The following is a 26,329-nucleotide window of genomic DNA, read 5'->3' as shown; positions in this document are numbered from 1 at the left end:
GGGGGGGGGGGGGGTCATGCAGAAGTAACTGCTAATGGGTACAGAGTTTCTATATGGGCTGATGAAAATGTTCTAAAATTAGTGGGTGATGGTTGTACAACTTTATGAATATACTAAAACACACAAAATTATACACTTTTTAAAAGCATGAATTTTGGTATGTAAATTATATCTCAATTTTTTTTTTTTAAAAGATCCTAGTCTATTTCTCCACCACTGGACTTTTAGCTGGTCCTGTGACTAACTGTGACAAACAAAATGTGGTAGATGTGACATTGTGAGACTTCTGAGCCAAGACCTGAAGAGATTTGCAAGATTACACTATCACACCTCAAAGACTGGTTTCCTTGAGAACAAGAAACCATGTGAGGGAGAAAAAGCCCCAGAGGGAAGCCAGGATAGTACCAAACACCAGGAATATGAGAAAAGGTCTCTTAGACCATCCAGTCCCTGAAGAGCCTTACTGCTGCCATATTAATAAGCTCAGGCAAAATCAGGTGAGCCTAGCCCAAATTGCTAAGCCACTGAATTATGTACTGGGTTGGCCAAAAAGTTTGTTCAGGTTTTTCCATATGTCGTTACAGGAAACCCGAACGAACTTTTTGGCCAATCCAATACAAATAGAAGGGTTACGTTAATCTTAAAAACAAAACAAAACAAAAAACGCAAGAAAAAATTCAATATACTAATAACTTTCCAAGCATTGCATATTTATTTTTATTTCTTTTTGTCATTTTAAATAATGCTATAATAAACATTTTAATGCTCACTGTCCTATTTGGGAGATTTGGTCCTTCCTAATAGGATAAACTCAATTAGTCTAGTAATTGACTAGTAAACTCACAAAGCTAGATCTTCTTAAAAGTTTTAAAATGTTTTAAAATTATACACCCATGTCTGGCACTGCCACTCCTGCAATTTAACTGCTCTGAATTAGTGGCACTAAATCCCATCCTCGAGTTCTTGCTAAGGTCTACATTCCAAACTTTCCTGGATCGTTCCAAACATCATTCCAAACCCTGAACATACTTTGTTTTCTAGTGTGAAGTATATTTCTAAGATGATTCTTTATGAGCCCATTTCCAGAAACTAAGGAATAATGCTCTTATCAATTTGAAATAAACATAATTTATCTTCACCAAAAGTCATAAACAGATAAGCTGATATGCTTTCCAAAGCAAGCAGAAACTGTTTTCCTAAATCAGTTCTAGAAAAATGTATGGTTTGATTAAACTGTGATATTGAAACATTTAATTTTTCTAAGCAAACCTGATGATTTATTTTCATTAAAAGATAATTTCCTAAAAAAAAAGATAATTTCCTTATAAAACTCTAATTTTTTTTTTTTTTTTTTTCCTTGCGTTATGCGGGCCTCTCACTGTTGTGGCCTCTCCCATTTGCGGAGCACAGGCTCCGGACGCGCAGGCTCAGTGGCCATGGCTCACGGGCCCAGCCGCTCCGCGGCATGTGGGATCTTCCCGAAACGGGGCACGAACCCGCGTCTCCTGCATCGGCAGGCGGACTCTCAAGCACTGCGCCACCAGGGAAGCCCAAAACTCTAATTTTTAAACAATCATTGATCAAGACAGCAGAATTAATGGTGTCATCAATAAAACATTTCATTTTGTAAGTAATATCCAATGTGACATCATTCTTATTTTATCATGGTAGTGGCTACTAACAGAATTAAATATATACCAATCATATATTCAATTTCACTATCTTCCTTTAAGTTATATATTCATTTTTAATTTCCAACTGCTAACACTTAATATTCAACAAGATTTCTAACAGACTTTTACTAATGTTGTACAAGACAATGATGTAAAATTTCAAATAAAGAATAACAAATTCTAGCTCTCTAGTTTTCAAACTTCATTTTATAGAAAGGAAAATAATCTCATGTCTTTAGGCCCTTCTTCAAAGTGGTAAGGATGCAATAGTGATGCCAGAGTTTATCTGAAATAATACTTTACCTCTGTATTAATTTTTCCCAAAAGACAAAGGTGATAATAAAGACAAAAACAAACTAGCTCTTGCATAACTGACCTAATGCCTAAATGAGCTCTATCTTCATTTCAATAATATTAAACACTTATACATATCATCAACTCAAGAGTGCTGAATTTCAGCTCAGCAGCAGCAATGCAAAGGACAGTCCAAGAATTACAGTCGGAGAAGTATTTAGAATTGAAGAAAATTGCTGTCAGCTTGAAAAGAGGTATTAATTGTGAGAAAAAAATGATTTATGTGAACTGATGTGTGGCCAAAAAATAATGGTGGTCCGGATTTCTAAAGAATGTATTAAAAATGAAATTCTTTTTATAGCACCTTTTAATTGAGGATAATAATATATTCTTTTGAAAGAAATGTCAGTGAGGGAGGGGGAGAAAAGTAACAAATGACAATCATTTCATTAAAAAATTTATTTAGCCAAGTGTGTCAAAAGTTAATGTGATATTTTAAAATTACTTCAGGAAGCCCTACATTCAAAATCAGAAAATATGATATTCTCTGAGTAAAGTCTTAAACAATATATAGATGCAAAACTTACTGCCTGTGCTTGCTTAATAAACTCAAGAATATCTTCTTTTAAAGCCTGATGAATTTTTGCTGGGCCTTTATCATCCCAGAGACAGACTGCATGTACATCCCTGTAAAAATAAAGCAGGTAAACAAACATTAACACTGGAAAAACAAAGAACTCTGTTCTGTTTCAATACAGTTTCCATGGACCATGCTAAGGGTGCTTGAACCCATTCACATGAACCAAGCATTCTTTGTAAGCTGTCTCATATACAAACATTTGTTTCTATTTTCTTTGTCATTGCTTTCCTTAAATCTTTGCCACTTACTGATTAAATTTTTAAATTATAAAAGGATCTCCCAATCAGACTGCCAAAGTTAAATACTATCAATATTTTCTTGTGCAAAGACAAGTATAAATCCTTTAATAGATAACACAATATATATAAACTATCCTTTTTTAGAAAATTTGTAATTTAAATACCATTACAGCAAAATTCCTAGTTTCCCCCATACATTCATCACATTTACACATCAATTACCACTGTGCCTCCTTTATTTAAAATAAACAGAAACAAAAGCTCTTTAAACTATAAAGCTGACATATTTTACCCAAAGATCATTCATTATAGAAATATATTTAATATTAATACATGTTCACAGAGTGAATTTTTTAATTACTATATTGTAGAGCAGGGAAACATAACAAAAGGATAGAGTCTTATACTGGGGATTCTTTCATTCAAAAAATGTTCCCCAGTACTTTATAGAGCCCCTACCATAAAAAATGTCAAAAAAAACCAAAAAAATGTCTCTAGAATTGTAACATTATAACAATGGCCAAATACTCTGTTTTACATTCAGATTCTTAGGGACATAATTATAATCCAAAGTTCTGTCTGCACATTAATTTGAACTTGCTTTCATCATTTGTTAAATTCGGCTTAATAGTGGTATCTGGCCCAGAGCAGATGTAGTAAGCACACAAATATTTGTTAAATAACAAGATAATAGGTAACAGCTAACTGCTTACTATATGCCAAATACTATTCTAAGCTGTTTTAATTCACTTAACCTTCACAGCAACCCTGAAGTAGTACTATTTTATCCATTTTACAGATGGGGAAACTGAGGCAAAGAAAGGTTAAGTAACATTCCCAAGATTACCCAGCTAGTATATGGCAATTACATGGGCAATTGGGCTCTAGAGCCCACATCAAACCATTTCCCTTAATTTACTCTTTTTTTTTTTTTTAACATCTTTACTGGGGTATAATTGCTTTACAATGGTGTGTTAGTTTCTGCTTTATAACAAAGTGAATCAGTTATACATAGACATATGTTCCCATATCTCTTCCCTCTTCGTCTCCCTCCCTTCCACCCTCCCTATCCCACCCCTCCAGGCAGTCACAAAGCACCAAGCCAGTATCCCTGTGCCATGCGGCTGCTTCCCACTGGCTATCTACCTTACGTTTGTTAGTATATATATGTCCATGTCTCTCTCTCGCCCTATCACACCTCACCCTTCCCCCTCCCCATATCCTCAAGTCTGTTCTCCAGTAGGTCTGTGTCTTTATTCCTGTTTTACCCCTAGGTTCTTCATAATATTTTTTTTCTTAAATCCCATATATATGTTAGCATACGGTATTTGTCCTTCTCTTTCTGACTTACTTCACTCTGTATGACAGACTCTAGATCTATCCACCTCATTACAAATAGCTCAATTTCGTTTCTTTTTATGGCTGAGTAATATTCCATTGTATATATGTGCCACATCTTCTTTATCCATTCATCCGACGACGGGCACTTAGGTTGTTTCCATCTCCGGGCTATTGTAAATAGAGCTGCAATGAACATTTTGGTACATGACTCTTTCTGAATTCTGGTTTCCTCAGGGTATATACCTAGTAGTGGGATTGCTGGGTCATATGGTAGTTCTATTTGTAGTTTTTTAAGGAACCTCCATACTGTTCTCCATAGTGGCTGAACCAATTCACATTCCCACCAGCAGTGCAAGAGTGTTCCCTTTTCTCCACACCCTCTCCAGCATTTATTGTTTCTAGATTTTTTGATGATGGCCATTCTGACTGGTGTGAGATGATATCTCATTGTAGTTTTGATTTGCATTTCTCTAATGATTAATGATGTTGAGCATTCTTTCATGTGTTTGTTGGCAGTCTGTATATCTTCTTTGGAGAAATGTCTATTTAGGTCTTCTGCCCATTTTTGGATTGGGTTGTTTATTTTTTTGTTATTGAGCTGCATGAGCTGCCTGTAAATTTTGGAGATTAATCCTTTGTCAGTTGATTCATTTGCAAATATTTTCTCCCATTCTGAGGATTGTATTTTGGTCTTATGGTTTCCTTTGCTGTGTGTGCAAAAGCTTTGAAGTTTCATTAGGTCCCATTTGTTTATTTTTGTTTTTATCTCCATTACTCTAGGAGATGGGTCAAGAAGGATCTTGCTGTGATTTATGTCATAGAGTGTTCTGCCTATGTTTTCCTCTAAGAGTTTGATAGTTTCTGGCCTTACATTTAGGTCTTTAATCCATTTTGAGCTTATTTTTGTGTATGGTGTTAGGGAGTGATCTAATCTCATACTTTTACATGTACCTGTCCAATTTTCCCAGCACCACTTATTGAAGAGGCTGTCCTTTCTCCACTGTATATTCCTGCCACCTTTATCAAAGATAAGGTGACCATATGTGCATGGGTTTATCTCTGGGCTTTCTATCCTATTCCATTGATCTATCTTTCTGTTTTTGTGCCAGTACCATACTGTCTTGATTACTGTAGCTTTGTAGTATAGTCTGAAGTCAGGCAGCCTGATTCCTCCAGCTCCATTTTTTGTTCTCAAGATTGCTTTGGCTATTCGGGGTCTTTTGTGTTTCCATACAAATTGTGAAATTTTTTGTTCTAGTTCTGTGAAAAATGCCAGTGGTAGTTTGATAGGGATTGCATTGAATCTATAGATTGCTTTGGGAAGTAGAGTCATTTTCACAATGTTGATTCTTCCAATCCAAGAACATGGTATATCTCTCCATCTGTTTGTATCATCTTTAATTTCTTTCATCAGTGTCTTATAATTTTCTGCATACAGGTCTTTTGTCTCCTTAGGTAGGTTTATTCCTAGATATTTTATTCTTTTTGTTGCAATGGTAAATGGGAGTGTTTTCTTGATTTCACTTTCAGATTTTTCATCATTAGTATATAGGAATGCCAGAGATTTCTGTGCATTAATTTTGTATCCTGCTACTTTACCAAATTCATTGATTAGCTCTAGTAGTTTTCTGGTAGCATCTTTAGGATTCTCTATGTATAGTATCATGTCATCTGCAAACAGTGACAGCTTTACTTCTTCTTTTCCGATTTGGATTCCTTTTATTTCCTTTTCTTCTCTGATTGCTGTGGCTAAAACTTCCAAAACTATGTTGAATAAGAGTGGTGAGAGTGGGCAACCTTGTCTTGTTCCTGACCTTAGTGGAAATGCTTTCAGTTTTTCACCATCCTTAATTTACTCTTGCACCCCTCTAATCCATCCAACAGTAGCTAAAGTGATCATCATAAAACTCAAATTACATCTTACTGCCTCTATATTTCAAATCCTCCAACGGTTTCCCATTGCTCTTTGAATAAAGTACAAAATGGTTAATTGATCCCTGTAATACCTCTGCAATCTCACCTGATGGCTAAAGAAATCTAGGATCTAAAAGAAGAAACTGATACAAAAATAGATTGATTATATTTCAATATGTTTATGACTACTAAGCCTATAAACATAAGATGGTTTAGGAACCCAAGGAGAAGGAAAGGATGGAAGTGACTGGTAAAGAGAAAAAGGGAAGACTCCCTGGAAGAGTTGATTCCTAAGCTTATCTCAATGAACAAGTAGGATTTTGCCAGGCAAAAGACTGTGGGGGAAGGATATTTTATGAAGTCACAATGTGAGTAAAGAACTATAGATCACTAGGGTGTATGCAGTGAACTATTAACAAATCAATGTGGCTTGGCTGTCAAGTGTGAAGTGGCGAGTGATAAGCAAGAAACTGGGCAAACTAACCCTTTTATAATTCAATCACAGTCCTATTGTATCCATCAGCTAAATGTCTCTCCAATTTGGACATTTCCATCCATCACCACTACCACAGTCAAAATTACCATCATCTCTTACTTAATTTACTATAACACAAACTAGCATGTATTGACTGCTTACGATGTACCAAGCACTTCACACATATTGACCCATGCAGTGGTTTAGGTTTTCCAAAAAAGAGATGGGATCAGACATGCAAGAGAGATTTATTGAGAGTAATGCTTGTGAGGGACAATGGGAAGTGAGCTACAGGAAGCTGGGCAAAACATAAGCTCACAATGCTGGTCTGATCCCTGTAGGGAAGAGTAGGAAGGATGAAGGTTGGGTAGCAAGAGTCTTAGACTACACAGCAGTTCTAAGAAAGTTTGGTAAAGCTATTTAAGAGTTTTAGAGCAAAAGTCACCCATCAAAGGAGTTCCATACCTCCCCAAAATAGGATTACCTTAGTATCCCTGCCTACTCAAACCCACTGCAGGTACATGTCAGAAGGGCTCAAACATGACTTGAGTCTCATAAGGCAAGAGGGAATGGTGTTGAGTTGGGTACCCAGGAAAGGGTCAAACTTGTGATCAATACATCTTCTCCAGCTCCCTTTCCTCAACCTCCAGGTGCTCCTATATGTTGTTACATCATGGAAGAATATCTTCAATACATTCTTATTTGAAACACAATACTTCTCACCACCACACAATAGAACATGTCAAGTCTCCTGGTCAATTTTCATACACATTTTGAGGAATGTATTATAATACACTTGAGGACTGTATGATGATAATACTCTTAAAGACCTCTATGTTCCTCTCCCTAATCCTACTGTCTCATCCATCCCCAGAGGTAACTAAGCCTGAATCTGTCATTTTATTTTCAAGTTTTACAACATACTATGAGGGTTTCTTTCTGAACGTTATAGAAATTATATCAAATAATAATTTTTTCAAATAATTTTTTTACTCAACACGTTTCTACTATTTACTCATGTGGTTGGATGTAGTTCTCGTTGATGCACTTTATCTTATTTTAATTAATTAATTAATTTATTTATTTATTTTTGGCTGCGTAGGCTCTTCGTTGCTGTGCACAGGCTTTCTCTAGTTGTGGTGAGCGGGGGCTACCCTTTGTTGCAGTGCGCGGGCTTCTCATTGTGGTGGCTTCTCTTTGTTGCTGAGCACAGGGTCTAGGTGCGTGGGCTTCAGTAGTTGTGGTTCACAGGCTCTAGAGCACAGGCTCAGTAGTTACGGCGCACGGTCTTAGTTGCTCCGTGGCATGTGGGATCTTCCCAGACCAGGGCTCAAACCCGTGTCCCCTGCACTGGCAAGCAGATTCTTAACCACTGCGCCACCAGGGAAGCCCCATGCACTTTATCTTTTATATAAAATGGCACTTCAACATAAAAGGGAAGGAGTAATGGATAAGCAATAAATATCTGAAATTAAATCTGGATAAGAACACAGTCTCTTGGATTACATAACTAAGTGTTTTTTTTTGGTTTTTGGTTTTTTAAAAAAAATAAATTTATTTATTTTACTTATTTATTTTTGGCTGTGTTGGGTCTTCGTTGCTGTGCGCAGGCCTTCTCTAGCTGCGGTGAGTGGAGGCTTCTCTTTGTTGTGGTGCACGGGCTTCTCATTGTGGTGGCTTCTCCTGTTGCAGAGCACGGGCTCTAGGTGTGTGAGCTCAGTAGTTGTGGCTCACGGATTCTAGAGCACAGGCTCAGTAGTTGTGGCGCACGGGCTAAGTTGCTCCGTGGCATGTGGGATCTTCCCGGACCAGGGCTCGAACCCATGTCCCTTGCATTGGCAGGCGGATTCTTAACCACTGTGCCACCAGGGAAGCCTGTAACTAAGTGTTTTTAAAGAGACATGCTGTTAAGGGAAATTCTTTTTATTTATTTATTTTTTAATATTTATTTATGTATTTATTTATTTGGCTGCGCCAGGTCTTAGTTGCAGCACACTGGATCGTCGTTGCCATGTGCAGGATCTTCGATGTGGCATGCGGGATCTAGTTCCCTGACCAGAGTTCAAACCCAGGCCCCCTGAATTGGGAGCGTGGAATCTTAACCACTGGACCACCAGGGAAGTCCCAGGGAATTCTTTTTATTTTATTTATTTATTTTTAAAATATTTTGTTTATTTGTTTATATTTATTTATTTTGGCTGCGTTGGGTCTTCGTTGCTGCACACAGGCTTCTCATTGCGGTGGCTTCTCCTGCTGTGGAGCACAGGCTCTAGGTGCACAGCTTCAGTAGTTGTGGCACACAGGCTCTAGAGTGCATGCTCAGTAGTTGTGGCGCACGGGCTCAGTTGCTCCGCGGCATGTGGGATCTTCCCGGACCAGAGCTCAAATCCCTGTACCCTGCATTAGCAGGCAGATTCTTAACAACTGCGCCACCAGAGAAGTCCCCCAGGGAATTCTTTTTAAATACTTAACTATATTAGAAAAATCAAAGGGGTTGGGGAGTGGGAGAATGATGAAGTAAAAACTTTTTAAAGGTTTCAAGAGGACAGACAGAAGGGATGAGAGAAGAAGAGGTAAGAAATATTCCAAAGTATTTCAACTTCCTCAAGTTAAACAGGGAGTAAAAGAGAAATAGTGTGACCCTGGTGCAAAAAATAGGTATTCTGGGGACTTCCCTGGTGGTCCAGTGGTAAAGAATCTGCCTTCCAGTGCAGGAGACACAGGTTCAATCCCTGGTTGGGGAACTTAGATCCCACAAGCCATATGGCACAGCCAAAAAAAATACAATTAATGGCTATGATTTATTAGGTAGAGATTCTTGCAACTCACAAAAATACAATTTTTTCCTAAGAGCACATGCATACATACAAAATTTTAAAAAGATAATTTTATAGGCTATTCTCTGATTATAATCCATAAATAAATAATTAAAATTTTCACTATCTAGAAATTTAAGCTCCTAGATAATGCATGGATTAACGGAAAACGAAAAACAAAAAGAAAAATTACTAACAATCAAGAAAGAAATAAAGGGACTTCCCTAGTGGCGCAGTGGTTAAGAATTCTCCTGCCAATGCAGGGGACATGGGTCCGAGCCCTGGTCCGGGAAGATCCCACATGCCACGGAGTAACTAAGCCCGTGTGCCACAACTACTGAGCCTGTGCTCTAAAGCGCAAGAGCCATAACTACTGAGCCCGCGTGATACAACTACTGAAGCCCGCGCGCCCTAGAGCCCATGTGCCACAACTATGGAAGCCTGCACGCTCTGGGGCCCACGTGCTGCTACTGAGCCTGCGTGCCTAGAGCTATGCTCCCCAACAAGAGAAGCCACTGCGACAAGAGACGTCACGCCAGTGAGAAGCCCACGCACCACAACGAAGAGTAGCCCATGCTCGCCACAACTAGAGATAACCCATGCACAGCAACAAAGACCCAACGCAGCCAAAAACTAAATTAAAATTTTTTTAAAAATAGAATCTGTAAGAAAGTTTCTTAAGAGGAAAAGGAAACCCTGAATACCACAGAAACTATGGTGACAATAAAAGCAATATTAAGAAAAAAATGTGTAGCTTGAAAGCTTTCATTGTAAAGAAAAATATTAAAAAGAATTTTAAAATTAAGAATTCGATAAAAGAACTAAGAAATCAAAGGACAAAATAAATCGAAGAAACCAGAAAAAAAACACTAATAAGGAAGCAAATTATAAACATAATAATAAACAAAAATGGAATAAATATTATTCTTTCCAAATAACAAATTTTTACCTTTTTTCTTTTCTCTATTCACAATTATTTTGTATTTCATTAATTTTGTCTTTTGTCTTTCCTTTTTTGTCTTTCCTCCTTTTACTTTCTTCAGGTTTACTTTTAGCTTTTTTTGTCTAATATACGTATCAAAGGCTATGAACTCCTTAGCATTTAAGCACTGCACAGTTGGATCCAATACATTTTGATGTATCATATCAAAGTAATTTTTATAGCTTGATTATGTGAAAAGACCTATAAAATGGATCAACCCCTTAATATGGATATTAAAGAAAATATGTAGGATTAGGGATTAAAAAAATGAGATATGACCACATATAAAATATAAGCATACTACTTACAATTCTATGGCATCAAATTTCTAAACCTAGAGGAAATTAAAATGAAGTGTGCAGATACTTTGTCTTATTCATTTTATTTTTATTTCTTTTACTGTTTTACATCAGTTTTAATGGGAATAAAAGAGAGAGTAAAAACAGTATTATTTATTAGTGGTTTACACACCTGCCAGGATGGCAAAAGTGATTGTAACCTGCATAAATAATACACTCAAGAACATTTCCACACTCCTTTGTGGTTAGAGCAATGCAGTTTATAAAACAAAAATGTGACTATTCCTGTTGAAGTAGGCATCAAAAATTCGTTTTGAGAAAGAAGATGAAAGGAGCATTCTCTAACTACTGGATGCCAAGAAGCAGAGTTTTTCAGAATCAAAAACAAAGAGAGCCCTAATTAAGAGAAAGGCCCCACCCCTCAGGGGTCACAGAGTTGGTTCTTTTGCTTTAAACTAATTCATCATTTTCACGTATCAAAGGATTTTTCTTTACCCAAAATTAAGAGACATCACAACACTTTTCAGAAATGCAAACACCCTGAGATAGATCAATACCAGGATCTACTCAAGGATTTGCTATTTAGGTATAGTTAGTAGAATTCATATTTAAAGTCACTTCATAAAAATAACTGTCCCAATCTTCCAAGTTCCATTTTCTCCTATTATGATCACCAAAGCAATCTCTATTGTTAAGATTTTTCTTCATTGCCTGAATGTAGAAACTGCTTAGTAAAATTCCCCTGCTTGTTTTCAAGTTGAACAGCTTTATTTCTTACACACTTTGAATTGTTTTACATTTTCTCCAATTGATCTATTTCTTTGGATAATCTAGCAATTTCCTCTTCCAGATGTCTTTGTGTAGTATCAACTTGATGGCACAAGTGAGCAAAAGTGGTTGCCATTTCCTGTTGTACTTGATGGCTGCAGTTGGCACTTGTGAAGCTAACAATCATTTGCAGTTTTTCAGTTTCATAATTCAGAAATTGCTGTTTAAAGGCTCTCTCCTTGGTACGGGTGGTCCAAGTCAGCCTTTCATAAAGATACAAAGCTCCATACATACTTAATGAAACAGATATGAGTTTCCAGCCTACAGTTTTCCAAATCACTCCTCCAACAACAATGATGCCCATAGAAGTTCTAGACGTAAGAGAAGCTAATGCTGTTATTAAGGTAACCATGAGTTCTTCCTGTGATGCTGGATTGGGAGGAGCAGTGGGAGTAGAAGCTAAAGATCTGGGAAGCTGAAAGATAGGCTCTGATAATCCTAGAAGCACCCGCTGAGCATTTGTAGGGCCCAAGAAACAGTGGACAAGGGAAGACCAGCCCAAGTAAAAATGAAATACAATATCCTCTTGAAAATCTGAACATAACTTGTGGCAATTTAGGTCATAGCTGAGATCAAATTTCTTGCAAGGAATCAGTGTATGTAGTTTATTCTGCATACCAGCTGGAAGTAATGGCTTCAGATTTCCAATAATTTCTTGCTGGGATTGAAGCATTGAAGCATTGACTTCATTGGTGCACTGATCAGCCAAATTTCTTCCCATTCCATCTTCTATGTGCTTATTTAACTCATTTTTATATACTTTCAATACACTTGGAGTAGGATGAAACGCAGAACAAAATTCATCAACAAAAACAGAGTCAACAAATTTCATCTGTCATTGCACATGAAACCTTATTTGCAACCTCCTCTGAAACCTCCCTGATTATTTTCTTAACATCCAGTGTTAAAAGGTTCATCTGGTTTCGGAGAAAGTCCAGTCTATCAATTTGGTCCTCCCTCTCTTCTACTGAATAAACTCTTTTCTCTGCTGCTGCCACGTTTATTGAATCCATTATGTTTTTCACAGTCTCTAGTATCTGTTTAGCTCTGATAGTGTGCTGTTCAAACTTTGTTTTCACTGCTGACTGCGAGATACACTCCTCAAAGATTTGTTCAAAATTCTGAAACTCCTGTAATCTTGCCTGAAATCCTTCTGCAAGTGTCCCACCACCTTCTGGCAGCCCCTGGGCTTCGTGCTTTCTAGCACTAAGAACTTGCTTTGCAGAAACAAAAAAGTTACGATTCCATGATTCTAAAGGATCCACAACTTTGAGCTCCTCCACCAAGAAATGTAGGCATCTTTCCATGAGCTGTCTGCATACACCTTCCATATATTCTGGCTCTGATGCAGAGGCACCCCAACGATTATTCAGAATAAAAATATTAGGCTTGGAAAGTCGTTCATTTACCTTGTGAAAAAACTGTTTTTAAGTGTTCATTAGAGTTGATTTGGAGTTTACAACCAAAACGAAGACATCGGCATCTAAGCAAAACTTACCAATCCAGCTATCCAGCTCTGTAGTGACATCTGTACCTGGACTATCCACTAAAACCAGGTCATCTCTCAAGAGGGCACATTTTGCCTTTGGCCAAAACACATGTACAAGATAGCCAGCTTTCAAGTCTTTGTCCATATGAAGGGCATGGGCCAGCTGATTAACTGTCTTCACATTCTTTTTTTCATGTGACCCTTCTGTCATGAGACAGGCTTTTTTTATCTCCATCCGTCTCTTAAACACTCAGGAAGCAATTGGTTGTATGCCCAATTCCACTAGGGAGGACTTTATCCCACAACATGGCAATGATAATAGAGCTCTTCCCACTGCTTGTCCTGCCAAAAAATGCCACTTTCGGGGCTTCCCTGGTGGCGCAGTGGTTGAGAGTCCACCTGCCGATGCAGGGGACACGGGTTCGTGCCCCGGTCCAGGAGGATCCCACATGCTGCGGAGCGGCTGGGCCCGTGGGCCATGGCCGCTGAGCCTGCGCATCCGGAGCCTGTGCTCTGCAACGGGAGAGGCCACAACAGTGAGAGGCCCGCTTACCGCAAAAAAAAAAAAAAAAAAATGCCACTTTCATGTGTCTCCTCACCAATGATGGAAAGCTTATTTTTATACCTCTGTATTTCTATCAGATCATCCTCAGTAGCTACTCAGTCAAGTTCTGGATTCTTGTACGTTGCTTCAACAAAATGTGATCCTTCTGTAACAAACTCCAGTAACTGGTCAAAGACTGCTGTAATTGCCTTCTTAGCCAGCACAAAGTGCTTCAGTGGAGAAGCAGTTTCTGCCATTATGCCTGTCCCGGCTCTGACTTGTCACCCAGCAACCACAACTCAGCCACAGCCCTCAAGCTGCCTCATTCTCCCAAGAGAGGCTGGGAGACTGGGCTCTTATTCCCAATTTAAATGGAATGCTTCCAACATACTATTACTGGGATATTGCTGCTAGATTACTTACAGGTGATCTTTATCAGTTTAAAGAATAATATTTTCATTTTTCTGTTTTATTTTGGAAAGATTATCTCTGTTTTTTTCTTCATCTACTGAGATGATCGATTTCTGATATGATTTTGTCTTGTTCTATTTGTTTTCTGAGTTCAATTTTCATTTCATTATTTCCTCCACTTTTGCTGATTTCTCTCCTTAGCTTTTGAATTTTCACTTCAAGTTTGTTTTATAACCCCACATGGTTGTGTGAGGATACTGAACTCAGTTTGGAGTGTTGTATTTGTGTTCTACTTCATAGTTGGTTTCTGTGGGACAATTTTTATAAGCTAAAATGTTTCAATTTGTACTTTTTTATAGTTTTGGATAGATGGTGTCTGCTTTTTTCTATTCATATTCATTTCATGGTCAGGATTCCCAGTTCAAGAGTACCTCCTTCAGTTTAGTTCAGTAAAGTTCAATTTCTTTAATGGTCAGTGTTGGTAATAGTGGAGGAAAGGGTACCTGTTTCATTTCTGCAGGATCCTTAAATCTTCTAAATACTTACTTGTCTGAAAACATGTTCATCTCGCCTTAAACATGATTGAAAACTTGACTAGGTACAGAATACTAAGTTCAAAATAATTTCCCTTTAAATATTTAAAGAAAACTGCGTCAGCCTCCTGCATTCAATTTGGCCAATGAAAAGAGTGCGGCCAGTCTGTTTCACTTGAAAGGTAACTTTCCCTCCAACAATTAGATTATTTTCTTTATCCTTAGAATTCTGAAATTAAGGACATGTGTAGGCATGGTTTTTAGCACTTTCAATATGAAGATCTGGAGGGCTGGGCGGAGAGATACAAGATTTCAGCCCTGGGAAATTTTCTTCTTATCCTTTGGGGCTATATCCTCTCCTCTACTTTCTGTCCTCTCCTTCTGGAACCCCTTTTAAGTATAAGTTAGCCCAATTCTAGAGCTGTCCTCAATATGTCTTCATTTTTATTTAATTTTCCATACTTTGCTCTACATTCAGGGAGGACTCTTTGGTTTTATTTTTTGTATTACTAATTCAATCTTTTTTTATTTAGCTCTTTTATTTTTTATTTCAAAGGTCTTTATTTTGACTATTTCATTTTCAAAGTAGTCTCTTTCATTTTATTCCTCTCTAATGATATAACTGGAATGCTTTTTGAGCTATCTTCTAAACCTTGCATCACCTATTTCCTCTGAAGGTACAGTCTCTAGGATGGCCCCTAATGATCCCCGTCTCCTGGATGGCATTCATACCCATGTATAGTTCCCTCCTACATTGTACAAAGCATTTGTCTGTGTGACCAACAGCATACAGAAGAAATGAAGGTCTATATGTAAGATAGATAACTAATAAGAACCTGCTGTACAGTACAGGGAACTCTACTCAATACTCTAAAATGGTCTATATGGGAAAAGAATCTTTAAAAAAAAAAGGATATATGTATATGTATAACTGATTCACTTTGCTGTACACCTGAAACTAACACAACATTGTAAATCAACTATACTCCAATTAAAAAAAAAAAGAAAAGAAATAATGGTTTGTAACTTCCAAAATTGTGTTATAAAACACCATGACTTCTGTCTTGGGAACACTCACTCTTGCTCTGGGGAAAGCAAGCTGCCACACAGTAAACAGCTTTAAGGAGGGTTCTACACAGTGAGGAACTGAGCAGCTAGTGAAGAACTGAGGCCTGCCAACAATCACATGAGTAAGCTTTGAAGATCATTCACTCCTAGTTGAATATAGGCCTAGTTCTTTTGCCTAGAGCTTGGCTGCAACTTCTTAAGAGATACTGAGCTAGAAAGACCCAATTAAGCTGCAACCAGATTCTGGACCTTCAGAAACTGTGAGATAATAAATGTTTGTTGTTTTAAGCTGCTAATCTTCAGGGTAATTTGTTGTGTGGCAATAGATAACTAGAAATACAACAAAGAAAGTACGGGACTACTGTAATCATTCAGGCAAGAGAGTTGGGGGAAAAGACAGATGGGATGGAAAGAAATTCAAGAGGTACTTAAAAGTATATGAAATCTAGTAATCAAGTGGATATGAAGGAGTAAAAAAACAGGAGGTTGATGGTAGCTTCCAGACTTTTGGTTTGAGACTATAAATAACAGATTTTCACCACTCTAAATATGGAGTACTTATGGAACTTAAGTATGCAGGAAACAATAGGTCACATGGGTATGGAAGTTTGGAGAATAATCTGGATTGCTTCAATAGATGAGAACTCAGTTAAAAGAATAAGAAAAAAACAGAACTCTGAAGGAAACCAACACTTAACAGGCACAAAAGGGATGGATCAGCTTAGATGACTGAGATGAGGTAGACAAGAGATAGGAGAAAAAACAGGAGAAAGTGGTATCCTAAAAACCAGCTTAAGAACAAGAAAAACATTAAAAAAATTATTTGTAGTAAAGATGAATTTTCTTAAAAATAAAGTCTCACAAGTTGAAAATAATTTATTTTTAAATTTTAGCCTCAATTTCACAAATCAGAGTCAAACCAAACAACATGTATCTAAAGCAGCAGTTCTCAACTGAGGGAGGTACTGCCTCAGACATTTGGAAGTGAGAGCTTTTTTTCTTTCAGTAATGAGGGGTAGGGAGAGGAGTACACAGAAAGTATCCACTACTAGAGTTTATGAGGGTAAAGGCCAGAGGTGATAAACATGTCACAGTATGCAGAACAATCTTATAACCACCCAAAACACCAACAGTACCCCTGCTGAAAAATAATGATACAGGTTATGAGAAAAGGGCAACAAACAGTAAATGTAGTTTAATACCAAAACATTATTTTAGTACCTTAGACTTAGAAAGATATAACTAACCTAAAGGTTATTAATTAATATGGCTAAATAGGCTAAAATTTGGAAAGATTTTAATTAATGTAGGTCTTATAATTTTGGTGTGGCATGATAAGACATAGAGGAATCCTTTAACTTAAAAGGATTACATATTGAGCAGCCTTGGGTAACTCCAAGGAGATCAAGGATTTTTAAAAACGATGTGCTGAGGCCACTAACTGTAGCAAGTACTATTTCTGCTTAGAAGTATACTTTAAGCAGGAAACACCATCACACTATGCTCCTTTTTCCAGTCAGGAATGCACAGAGAACAAGCATTACTCTACATGATAAATCATATTATTAATACAAACTGGCAAAAACAAAACAAAAAACCCTACCACATTCAATACGTTGTTCCTAAAATACATTTAATCAAATAATTTAAGAAATATATACATATACATGAATGCTATGAAATTTTTAAAAGGTCTCAGCTGCTTCTTATTGAATTCTAATTTCTCAAAAGGCAGAATCATGGATATAAATTAATATTATGCAACAAGTTCTATGTTATTTAGGATTAGACTATTTTCTTCCATGATAAAGAGAAAAAATGAGCACAGCAGGCTAATGTGTATATTCAGTCATACATCTTCAACTCATTGATATAGTATTTTACTAGTGCACACACACACACACACAGAAATTATACCAAGTCTGAAACTACTATCCTTAGGAAGACATGGTTGCAAGGTTGGCCCTTGGCTGACATATAGGAACTTGGGTTTTGTGAGAGTTCTCACCATTTCCTGATAAGAATGGCTCACTGTGCCTAAACTGTTATGTAAAAAATCTGATTTATGTTCAACACTTGCTTTTTTTCTAGGATGTGGAATTTTGGTTCACATCAGGCAGAAGCTGCCTTTGTGACCAGCTCTCTCAGTAAAAACCGTGGGCACCGAGTCTTTAAGAAGCTTCCCTGGGGACTTCCCTGGTGGCGCAGTGAATAAGACTCCACGCTCCCAAGGCAGGGGGCCCAGGTGCGATCCCTGGTCAGGGAGCTAGATCCCACATGCATGCCGCAACTAAGAGTTGCATGCCAAAACTAAGGAGCCAGCGTGCCACAACCAAGGAGCCTGCCAGCCACAACTAAGGAGCCTGCGAGCTGCAACTAAGACCGGGTGTAACCAAATAAATAAATATTAACAACAACAAAAAAAGAAGCTTCCCTGGTAGACAGCATTTCACATGTGTTGTCCCAATTAGTTGTTGGAGGAATTAAGTGGATATGTTCCACTGGGAGAAGATGCTTGGAAACTTGTACCTGGTTTCCCCTGGACTTTACCACATGCACCTTTGTTGCATTTTGCTTTGTATCCTTCACTGTAATAAATGATAGTCATGAATATAACTATATGCTGAGTCCTGTAAGTCTTCCTAACAATCACTGAACCTGGGGGTCTTAAGACCACTGACATGGTTGGTGTCAGACGTGGGATTCATTAAACATGGTGAAAGCACTGCTTGAGAAAAGGAAGGATTAAGTGGTAGTATGATGAACCTCTGCTACTTGTATGGCTATGAAATCAAACGTGGTATGAATCAGCAGCTGAGTTGCTATCTGCTGTGAGAAAGGTAAAAGTCACCTATGAAATTTGAAAATGATAGATCTAACCCCAAGAGAGTTGGCTCATTAAATCTTCTAGCTGCTTTGGCCATGCTGACCCAAGTGAGGAGAGAAAAAGCCCAGTATGGATGATAACTTTGGTTTTTATTCTTGCCTCCAAATAAGAGGAGAAAAGGCCCAAAAGTTCTCAAACATAAGCTTTCAGGTGGACCAAAAATGTTAAATGTTTGTGCTGGTCTCTCCTCCAAGCAGGAGGAATTAATAGTTACATTAGGTCGCAGGGCTGGAGAAAAGTTTTAGATAACCAAGGGAGAGGAAACTATTCCAGCTGTTTCTTCAGCCTAACTACTGCTGCTTCAGCAACCTCTCCATGCCTCCTACATTCCGGTCAGGATCTCCCAGCAACTGTAATGTTAATATTGTAAATGCTAAATTTCTTGCTAGGAGTTTGAATAAATCCGTAATAAGAAAAAAGAGGCAGGGGAAGTTTTAAAGATGGCTTTGTATTCTTTGGTTATTGCACCTGGATGTATAATAAATAAAGATATAAAATATTATATGCTTGTACTTTCATAAATGCTAGAGGGATCACATCAGTCAGGAAAAGTTGCAAATTAAAAAGTTAGTGACAGACTTCCCTGGTGGCGCAGTGGTTAAGAATCCACCTGCCAATGCAGGGGACACGGGTTTCAGCCCTGATTCGGGAAGATCCCACATGCTGCGGAGCAACTAAGCCCACGCGCCACAACTACTGAGCCTGCGCACTAGAGCCTGCAAGCCACAACTACTGAAGCCTGCACGCCTAGAGCCCGAGCTCCTCAAGAAGAGAAGCCACTACAAGGAGAAGCCCGCACACCACAATGAAGAGTAGCCCCCGCTCGCCTCAATGAAGACCCAACGCAGCCAAAAATAAAATGTAAATAAATAATTTTTTTTTAAAAAAGTTACTGAGACACAATTTCCTTGCTTTTTACTGCTGGTGAAAGGATTAGAATTTGAACTGTTTGAGTACTGGAAACAGAATAAATAAATCTCCATAATGGATACTATTATTTCTACTTATTGCCATCTCAGAGAAAAGGGAGACAACATGAAAACATAAGAAATTTCCAAATAGATATACACTTCTGGAGTTTTAAAAAGCAGTTTTTTTTGTTGTTGTTGTTGTTTTTTTTTCCTTGCGTTATGCGGGCCTCTCACTGTCGTGGCCTCTCCCATTTGCGGAGCACAGGCTCCGGACGCGCAGGCCCAGCGGCCATGGCTCACGGGCCCAGCTGCTCCGCGGCATGTGGGATCCTCCCGAAACGGGGCACGAACCCGCGTCTCCTGCGTCGGCAGGCGGACTCTCAAGCACTGCGCCACCAGGGAAGCCCCTAAAAAGCAGTTTTTAGTTGCTACTGAGCTCTTGTGAAATCAGATGTTGGACCCTGAAAGGCTGATGATTTTCCAGCATGATGTGCATATTACTGAGTGGATTAATCTGAACTCTAAGACTGACAAAACAAAAGGGGATTAGAAAAGTCTTGTCACTTCGACTTAGAACACGACTGGTCTGCAGGATCTTGGCTTTGGCACTGCTCGAGAAGAGTCACTGGCTTTTTTGGAATCCTGAATTCACAAATCCTAATTGCTTGGATCTAACTCTAAGCTGAAACCTGATATTGTCTGACACTGGGCTATTTAAACCTCAACACAAGCTGTGCTGAACTAAAGCAGGCATATGCTCAGTGAACAGGACATTGACTTGTGGACTGTTGAAGATTTAAGACACCCTCTGTGAAGCCATAAACTGAAAACGTCATGGATTCTGGCTGGAAGATCTAAATCACTTGCAGATGCCCACAGAAAAGGGCTCATTCTCTGACGGGGCCATCTGAAATCAAGCTGCTGATAGCCTCTGTATCAGATATACAGACCTAAAGTGTATTCCTAACTTGTGGTTACTGCTAAAAGCTGCAAGTTGGGAGAAAGCATACTCGCTCCTTACAGACTGGATTCATGATCCCCTCTCAGGGATGTTTCACTGCTATGGACTTGTGTCCAGCTTTCTGGATTAGTTGCAGTTTTCAACAATGAATTAATAACCTGATTTTATTTCCCTCACCTTTGCATCACCCTTCCTTGCACACACACCTTAGTAAGGCAACTTCATTATTAAACACAGCTATCTCCAGAAAGGAATTGATCTTTTCCAGGCTGCTCACTAGGTAAATGGTCAGGACAAAAGGGGTGGGGGAGTGATGTAAACTTATTATGAAAATTTTTGAAAATTTGGGATTTCATCCAGACCAATTCCTAAACATATGTCTTTCTAGTTAAGTTGTATAAAAATGTTTTTCTGTAAAAATGTTTTTGTTCCTCCTCCAGGTCTGGGTGGTTGGGAAAAATATGAAAAGCTTTCATTACTGAATGGGACACACTGATTTTATAAGGGAGAAAAAATAAAACTCAGCACCTGGTGAGGCACCAGGGAGAAGGACACGAATGATTTTTGTTTTTCATAAGTATTCTTGAAAGCTTTCCCTGCTCCTTGTGTTGGCTTTCCATGCTGTTGTGAGTGCTTTGAATTCAAACTGAATGCTGCACTTCAATCACACCTAGTAGTACTCTGAGGCGGCTGTGAGCAGCCCCAATTCCTACACCTTCCACAAAGAACACCTCTAAATGTCATGCACACTATGAAGCAAATGAAATGGTGTCGTGGATAAACAAACTGTTTGGAACTAATTGCCTTCAGGTAGTCTGTCTGAAAACAAGGCATGAACTGAATTAAATGAACTAGATTGAGAACTCTAAAGTGAAAGGCCTTCAGGTTGTCCGTCTGAAAACAAGGCCTGAACTGAATTAAATGAACTAGACTGAGAACTCTAAAGTGAAAGGCCCCATGGGAGGACACATTGAGGGCCCTGTTAACCCATACTATCTAATTTATGCCTTGCTTGGAGTACCCTAAAAAAGTGCAAACTCTGTTTCCAGGGGTACCATGTGGGTCCTCTGAAATTATACTTCTTTTTGTATGTACCCTATCATGACACTGCTTCAACCCTGGAAAATTTTCAGGTCGAATTCAACTTTATGGCCATAGTTGTGCTTTGCCTGAATTGATGCCTCAGGCCATGTAAAAGGTCCATACAGAAACTGAAGGAGAAAGCCACCTGCTTTTCTAAGATAAACCTCATGGCTGGCGGGATTTATTTTAACTAACTAAATTTAGGCCCTCTAAAAGGCATAACTGAGATCAATACTACAAGTTGGTCTTACCTTGCTGCACATGGGGGTGGGGATGGGGGCAGGGATGGTGTCCTACTGGTAATAATTTTGCTGTAAAGACATTCTGGCCAAAGGCTAAGAGTTAACATAACAGATCTGAGACTGTATTCCTTAGAAAAGCCTGTTTGGCTGGGATCTGAGAACTTGAATGTTTGACCGTTTCCTACACTGATAGAAAATTTTCCTGATGATGAGAATGGCTCACTGTGCCTAACCTGTTTGTACAAACAACACGGTTTACACTGAACACCGCTCTTTCTGAGAGTCTAGAATTTTGGTACATGCCAGGCAGAGGCTGCCTATATGAGCAGCCCCCAGTAAAAACCCTGGGTACTGAGTCTCCAAAGAGCTTCTTGGTGACAGCATATCACAAATGTTGTCAATCTTGTTGCTGGGGAAATTAAATGCGTCCTGTGTGACTCGACTGGGAGAGTACTCTTGGAAGTTTGTGCCTGTTCCCCAGACTTGACCCCATATACTCTTGGAAGTTTGTGCCTGTTCCCCAGACTTGACCCCATATACCTTTCGCTTTGCTAATTTTGCTTTGTATCCTTTAGCTGTAATAAATCATAGCTGTGAGTATGACTTTATGTTCAGTCCTACGAGTCCTCCGAGCAAACCACTGAACCTAGGGGTGGTCTTGGGGACCCTCAACACAATCAGTAATAATTTCAAACAGCTAAACAGTCCAATCTGGAGCCAATATTCCATTTGAATATAGCCACCAAATTTTCCTTTATGTTATCAAAAAGGTAGAATGAATGGATTACTTACGAAAACAGATCAAACCACTGCTGTTTTGTAACAGATTCCTGGCGTAAAAGCTTCAAAACAATTGGACGCATGAAGTCCCATTTGTCTTCAAACTGAAGAGAACCTTTATTCTTAAAAAAAAAAAAAAAAAAAAGAGTAATTTAAGTGCAGTTAAATCAGAAGTGTCTGTTATTTTTATCTCATAAGAGACAACTAAAGAAATTCAAAAGAACCAATTTTCCATAATGGAATCCCTATAACTTAATCTGGTATCAAAGAATCACAGGAAGACAACCATAAAAGAAAAAAGACAGTTATGTGAAAGTGTGTAGCAAAGAATTTGGTCTTATCCAAAGAGCCGGTCTGCCCTTTGCCCTTGGCTTCTAGTAGGTAATATCCTTGGGCCCTAAGAATGTTATATCTGATAAGAGAGTCTTTGTTAGCCTGGGGCCTTGGGTCACACTGGATAACCTAACCATGTGATTCAGGGAGGGGACTGGCAAACTCATATAGTCTTAGGGAGCAGGCCAATCCAGAAATAGCAACAGTATGACTTAGGGTAAGGGGTTTGGGTAAATCAACCTGGAGATTGAGATTATCCACGTGAGCAATGCCTACATGATGAAGCCTTAATAAAAATTCTGGACACCAAAGGTTGTGTGAGCTTCCCTGGCTGGCAGTACTGATATGCCCTGTCATTTAATGAGGGAAGGAGAGAAATGTGACCTGACAACACCAGAGAGGACAAGGGAAGCTCTGTGTTTGACCCTCCTGGACACTGTTTCTTCCTTTAGCTGATCTTAATCTGTATCCTTTCCCTTAATAAACCATAACCATGAGCAAAGCAGTTTTCAGTAAGATCTATGAATATTTCTAACAAATTATTGAACCTCAGCGTTTTGGGAACCTCCCAAATTTGCAGCTGATGTCAGAAGTGAGGGTGGTCTTGTGTGTAGAGACTGTGCCCTAAACTCCTCACAAAAAGTATATCAAAAATCCATATAAACTCTGAAAGTTGAGGAAGAAAAAAAACCAGAAAGATACTCATCTCATTTTATAATGCTAACAAAACCCTGATACCAAACTGGTGAGGACAAGAAATGGTAACTGTAGACCAATCTAATTAGAACATATAGATGCAAAAGTCTTAAAAATATTAGTAAATTAAACAATTAAATAATACCTCATAATCATGTATGTTTATTCCAGTGATGTGAAAGTGATTCGATATTAAGGGGAAAAAATCAATTCATTACTAAAAAGAGAAGGGGGGGGCATCCCACATGTGTTACTCATGAGTATTGTTCCTTTTCAAGTTAGGTATGGCCATGTGACTTGCTTTGATCAATAAATTTCAACAAAAATCATTAATTTTCTAATACAGCAGCACCAAACACCCCTATGAATCACATTATTGTTTTCACCATATAATTGTTGAGAATGTTGTTCACTCGTATGAGATAAGATCCATGTACTGACGTAATGTTTGAACTCCCTGAAATTATATTCCAGAAGCAGTTTCTAAACATATGGTCTAACAAGAACCTACGTCAGGATCACCTAGGATGGTGCTTACACATACCTTTATAAAACCTACCACAGACAGGCTGGATCAGAATCTCTTGAGATGAGTTCAGAATTTATATGTTTAGCAAATTCACAATAAAACTACATAAAAATGTTACGGGGTCTGTGACCCCAAAAAGGTTAAGAACCACTGACTAACATTAAACTCTTGTGAAAGCAAATGATACTTCTTACATCTACAAACACAGCTGATCCTAAAAGTTACTGTACTTTCTTGCCCCAGGTACCTACTTTTATCACAAAGTATTCTTATTATAGGGACCCATGGGAGATACTCAAAATTTAGTACTGGGATTAACTGTGCTTCTCCCCTGAAAAACTAGTTTGTTTTTATCTTATGAACTTAAGTGAATCATGTAGGTAACTTTGCTTTCCTTAGTGTTGGCTAATGAGAAATTCAGTCAGATTTGAGATCCTATGGTATATACTTCGTGTACTAATCATGGCTGGCTACACTTTTTCTGTTAATATCTTCCTATAACCATCATTTCTTCATTTACTCTTCCCTCTGAGAAAAGGGTGTGCAAATAAACAAATATGGAAGAACGACAGAAAGGACATGCAAATCTTTTCTTGACTATGACATGGAGAAACATAATACCCTCTTAATAAGAGAATATTTTATAATGTCAACTAGGTCTACTTCCATAAGCGATTCTGGCAACTTACAAAATTAAACTTAGTGTAAATCCTGAAATTAAAAATAAAAAACGGGGCTTCCCTGGTGGCACAGTGGTTAAGAATCTGCCTGCCAATGCAAAGGACACGGGTTCAAGCCCTGGTCCGGGAAGATTCCACATGCCGCGGAGCAATGAAGCCCGTGCGCCACAACTACTGAGCCTGCGTTCTAGAGTCTGAGCCACGACTACTGAAGCAAGCCCACATGCCTAGACCCCGTCCTCTGCAGCAAGAGAGGTCACCACAGTGAGAAGCCCGCATGCCACAACGAAGAGTAGCCCCCACTTGCTGCAACTAGAGAAAGCCCTCGCGCAGCAACGAAGACCCAGCACAAAAATAAATAAATAAATTTATATTTTTTTAAATTAATAAAAAATAGGGGCTTCCCTGGTGGCGCAGTGGTTGAGAGTCCGCCTGCCGATGCAGGGGACACAGGTTCGTGCCCCGGTCTGGGAAGATCCCACATGCCACGGAGCAGCTAGGCCCGTGAGCCATGGCCACTGAGCCTACGCGTCCAGAGCCTGTGCTCCGCAACAGGAGAAGCCACACAGTGAGAGGCCTGCGTACCGCAAAAGAAAATAAATAAATAAATAAATAAATAATCAAAATCAAAAAGGTACAGAAGACTAAACAGGTATGAGATAAATACTGGTTAGGCTCTGAAATCTATCAGCTATGGTAAAATGACAGGAAACACTGTCTCTTATTTGGTGAAACATATAAGATTAACTACAGAAACATTTTCCTCTAATAGTTAAAGGAGAAATTAAATAATTGAATTTTCCTATTAAGCTTTTATAATAGATTCCAGAAACGATGTTCAAGCAGTTCTTTGACCTATTCTCTGTTAAAATGAAAAGCATATAATTAAATCAAAACTAAGCAGCAGGGGCTTCCCTGGTGGTGCAGTGGTTGGGAATACGCCTGCCGATGCAGGGGACTCGGGTTCATGCCCCGGTCCGGGAGGATCCCGCATGCCACGGAGCGGCTTGGCCGCTGAGCCTGCGCGTCCGGAGCCTGTGCTCCGCAACGGGAGAGGCCACAACAGTGAGAGGCCCGCATACCGCAGAAAAAAAACCAAAAAACAAAAAACTAAGCAGCAGGACACCAAACCTACTATCTACAAAAGATATTAATAGGCGAAGACACCTTCAAATTATGAACCCTGATTTATGAATTTTTTTCCAATAGCTAACTAAAGGTTGCCTCATCTTTACTGATGTGCTACAAGTCTCTTCTGCTTAAGTCTTTCATTACCACTCAGAATAGCTAATAAGTCTAAGATTATCTCACCCACTGGCTCTCTTTCACCAATAGGATTTCAACATTTGCCATATCCTTGTCCCTCTATCCTTCACTTTTTACAGCACAACTAATTCCCTCAGAGGCACTCTTCTTCTCAAACACACAGATGGGCCATGGGGAAGCTGACAGGAGACTGACCATGGGGGATAACTGGGAGAAGAATATTCCAGACAGAGGAAACAGCCATTGCAAAGACCCTACGGTATAAGCATGCCTGATGTATGCAAGGTAGAGCAAAATAAGGACAGAGGAGAGAGTGGATGAGGTCAGGGAAGCAACATAGGGCTGGATCTTGTAGGGCCTTGAAGGCCATTGCAAAAAGTTTGGCTTCTACTATATGTGAGATAGGGAACCATTA

At 38.8% G+C, this 26,329-nt stretch overlaps 1 protein-coding gene and 1 pseudogene across 1 annotated transcript in view; both read right to left on the bottom strand.

The window, feature by feature from the left end:
* Positions 1–26,329, bottom strand: part of CUL5 (cullin 5) — a 104,034-nt gene that overhangs the window by 61,122 nt on the left and 16,583 nt on the right. Inside the window, exons 2-3 of the mRNA XM_007447212.1 lie at positions 22,423–22,532; positions 2,555–2,654 (exon numbers count right to left, since the gene is read on the bottom strand). Of these exons, the coding sequence (XP_007447274.1) occupies positions 2,555–2,654; positions 22,423–22,532 (210 nt within the window). The remainder of the gene's footprint in view (positions 1–2,554; positions 2,655–22,422; positions 22,533–26,329) is intronic.
* Positions 11,365–13,791, bottom strand: LOC103071056 (mitofusin-1 pseudogene; annotated as a pseudogene).

The sequence above is a fragment of the Lipotes vexillifer genome, unplaced genomic scaffold (genome assembly GCF_000442215.2).
Source record: "Lipotes vexillifer unplaced genomic scaffold, Lipotes_vexillifer_v1.1 scaffold1725, whole genome shotgun sequence".
NCBI lineage: Eukaryota > Metazoa > Chordata > Mammalia > Artiodactyla > Lipotidae > Lipotes > Lipotes vexillifer.
This window is presented reverse-complemented; position numbering and strand designations above follow the sequence as displayed.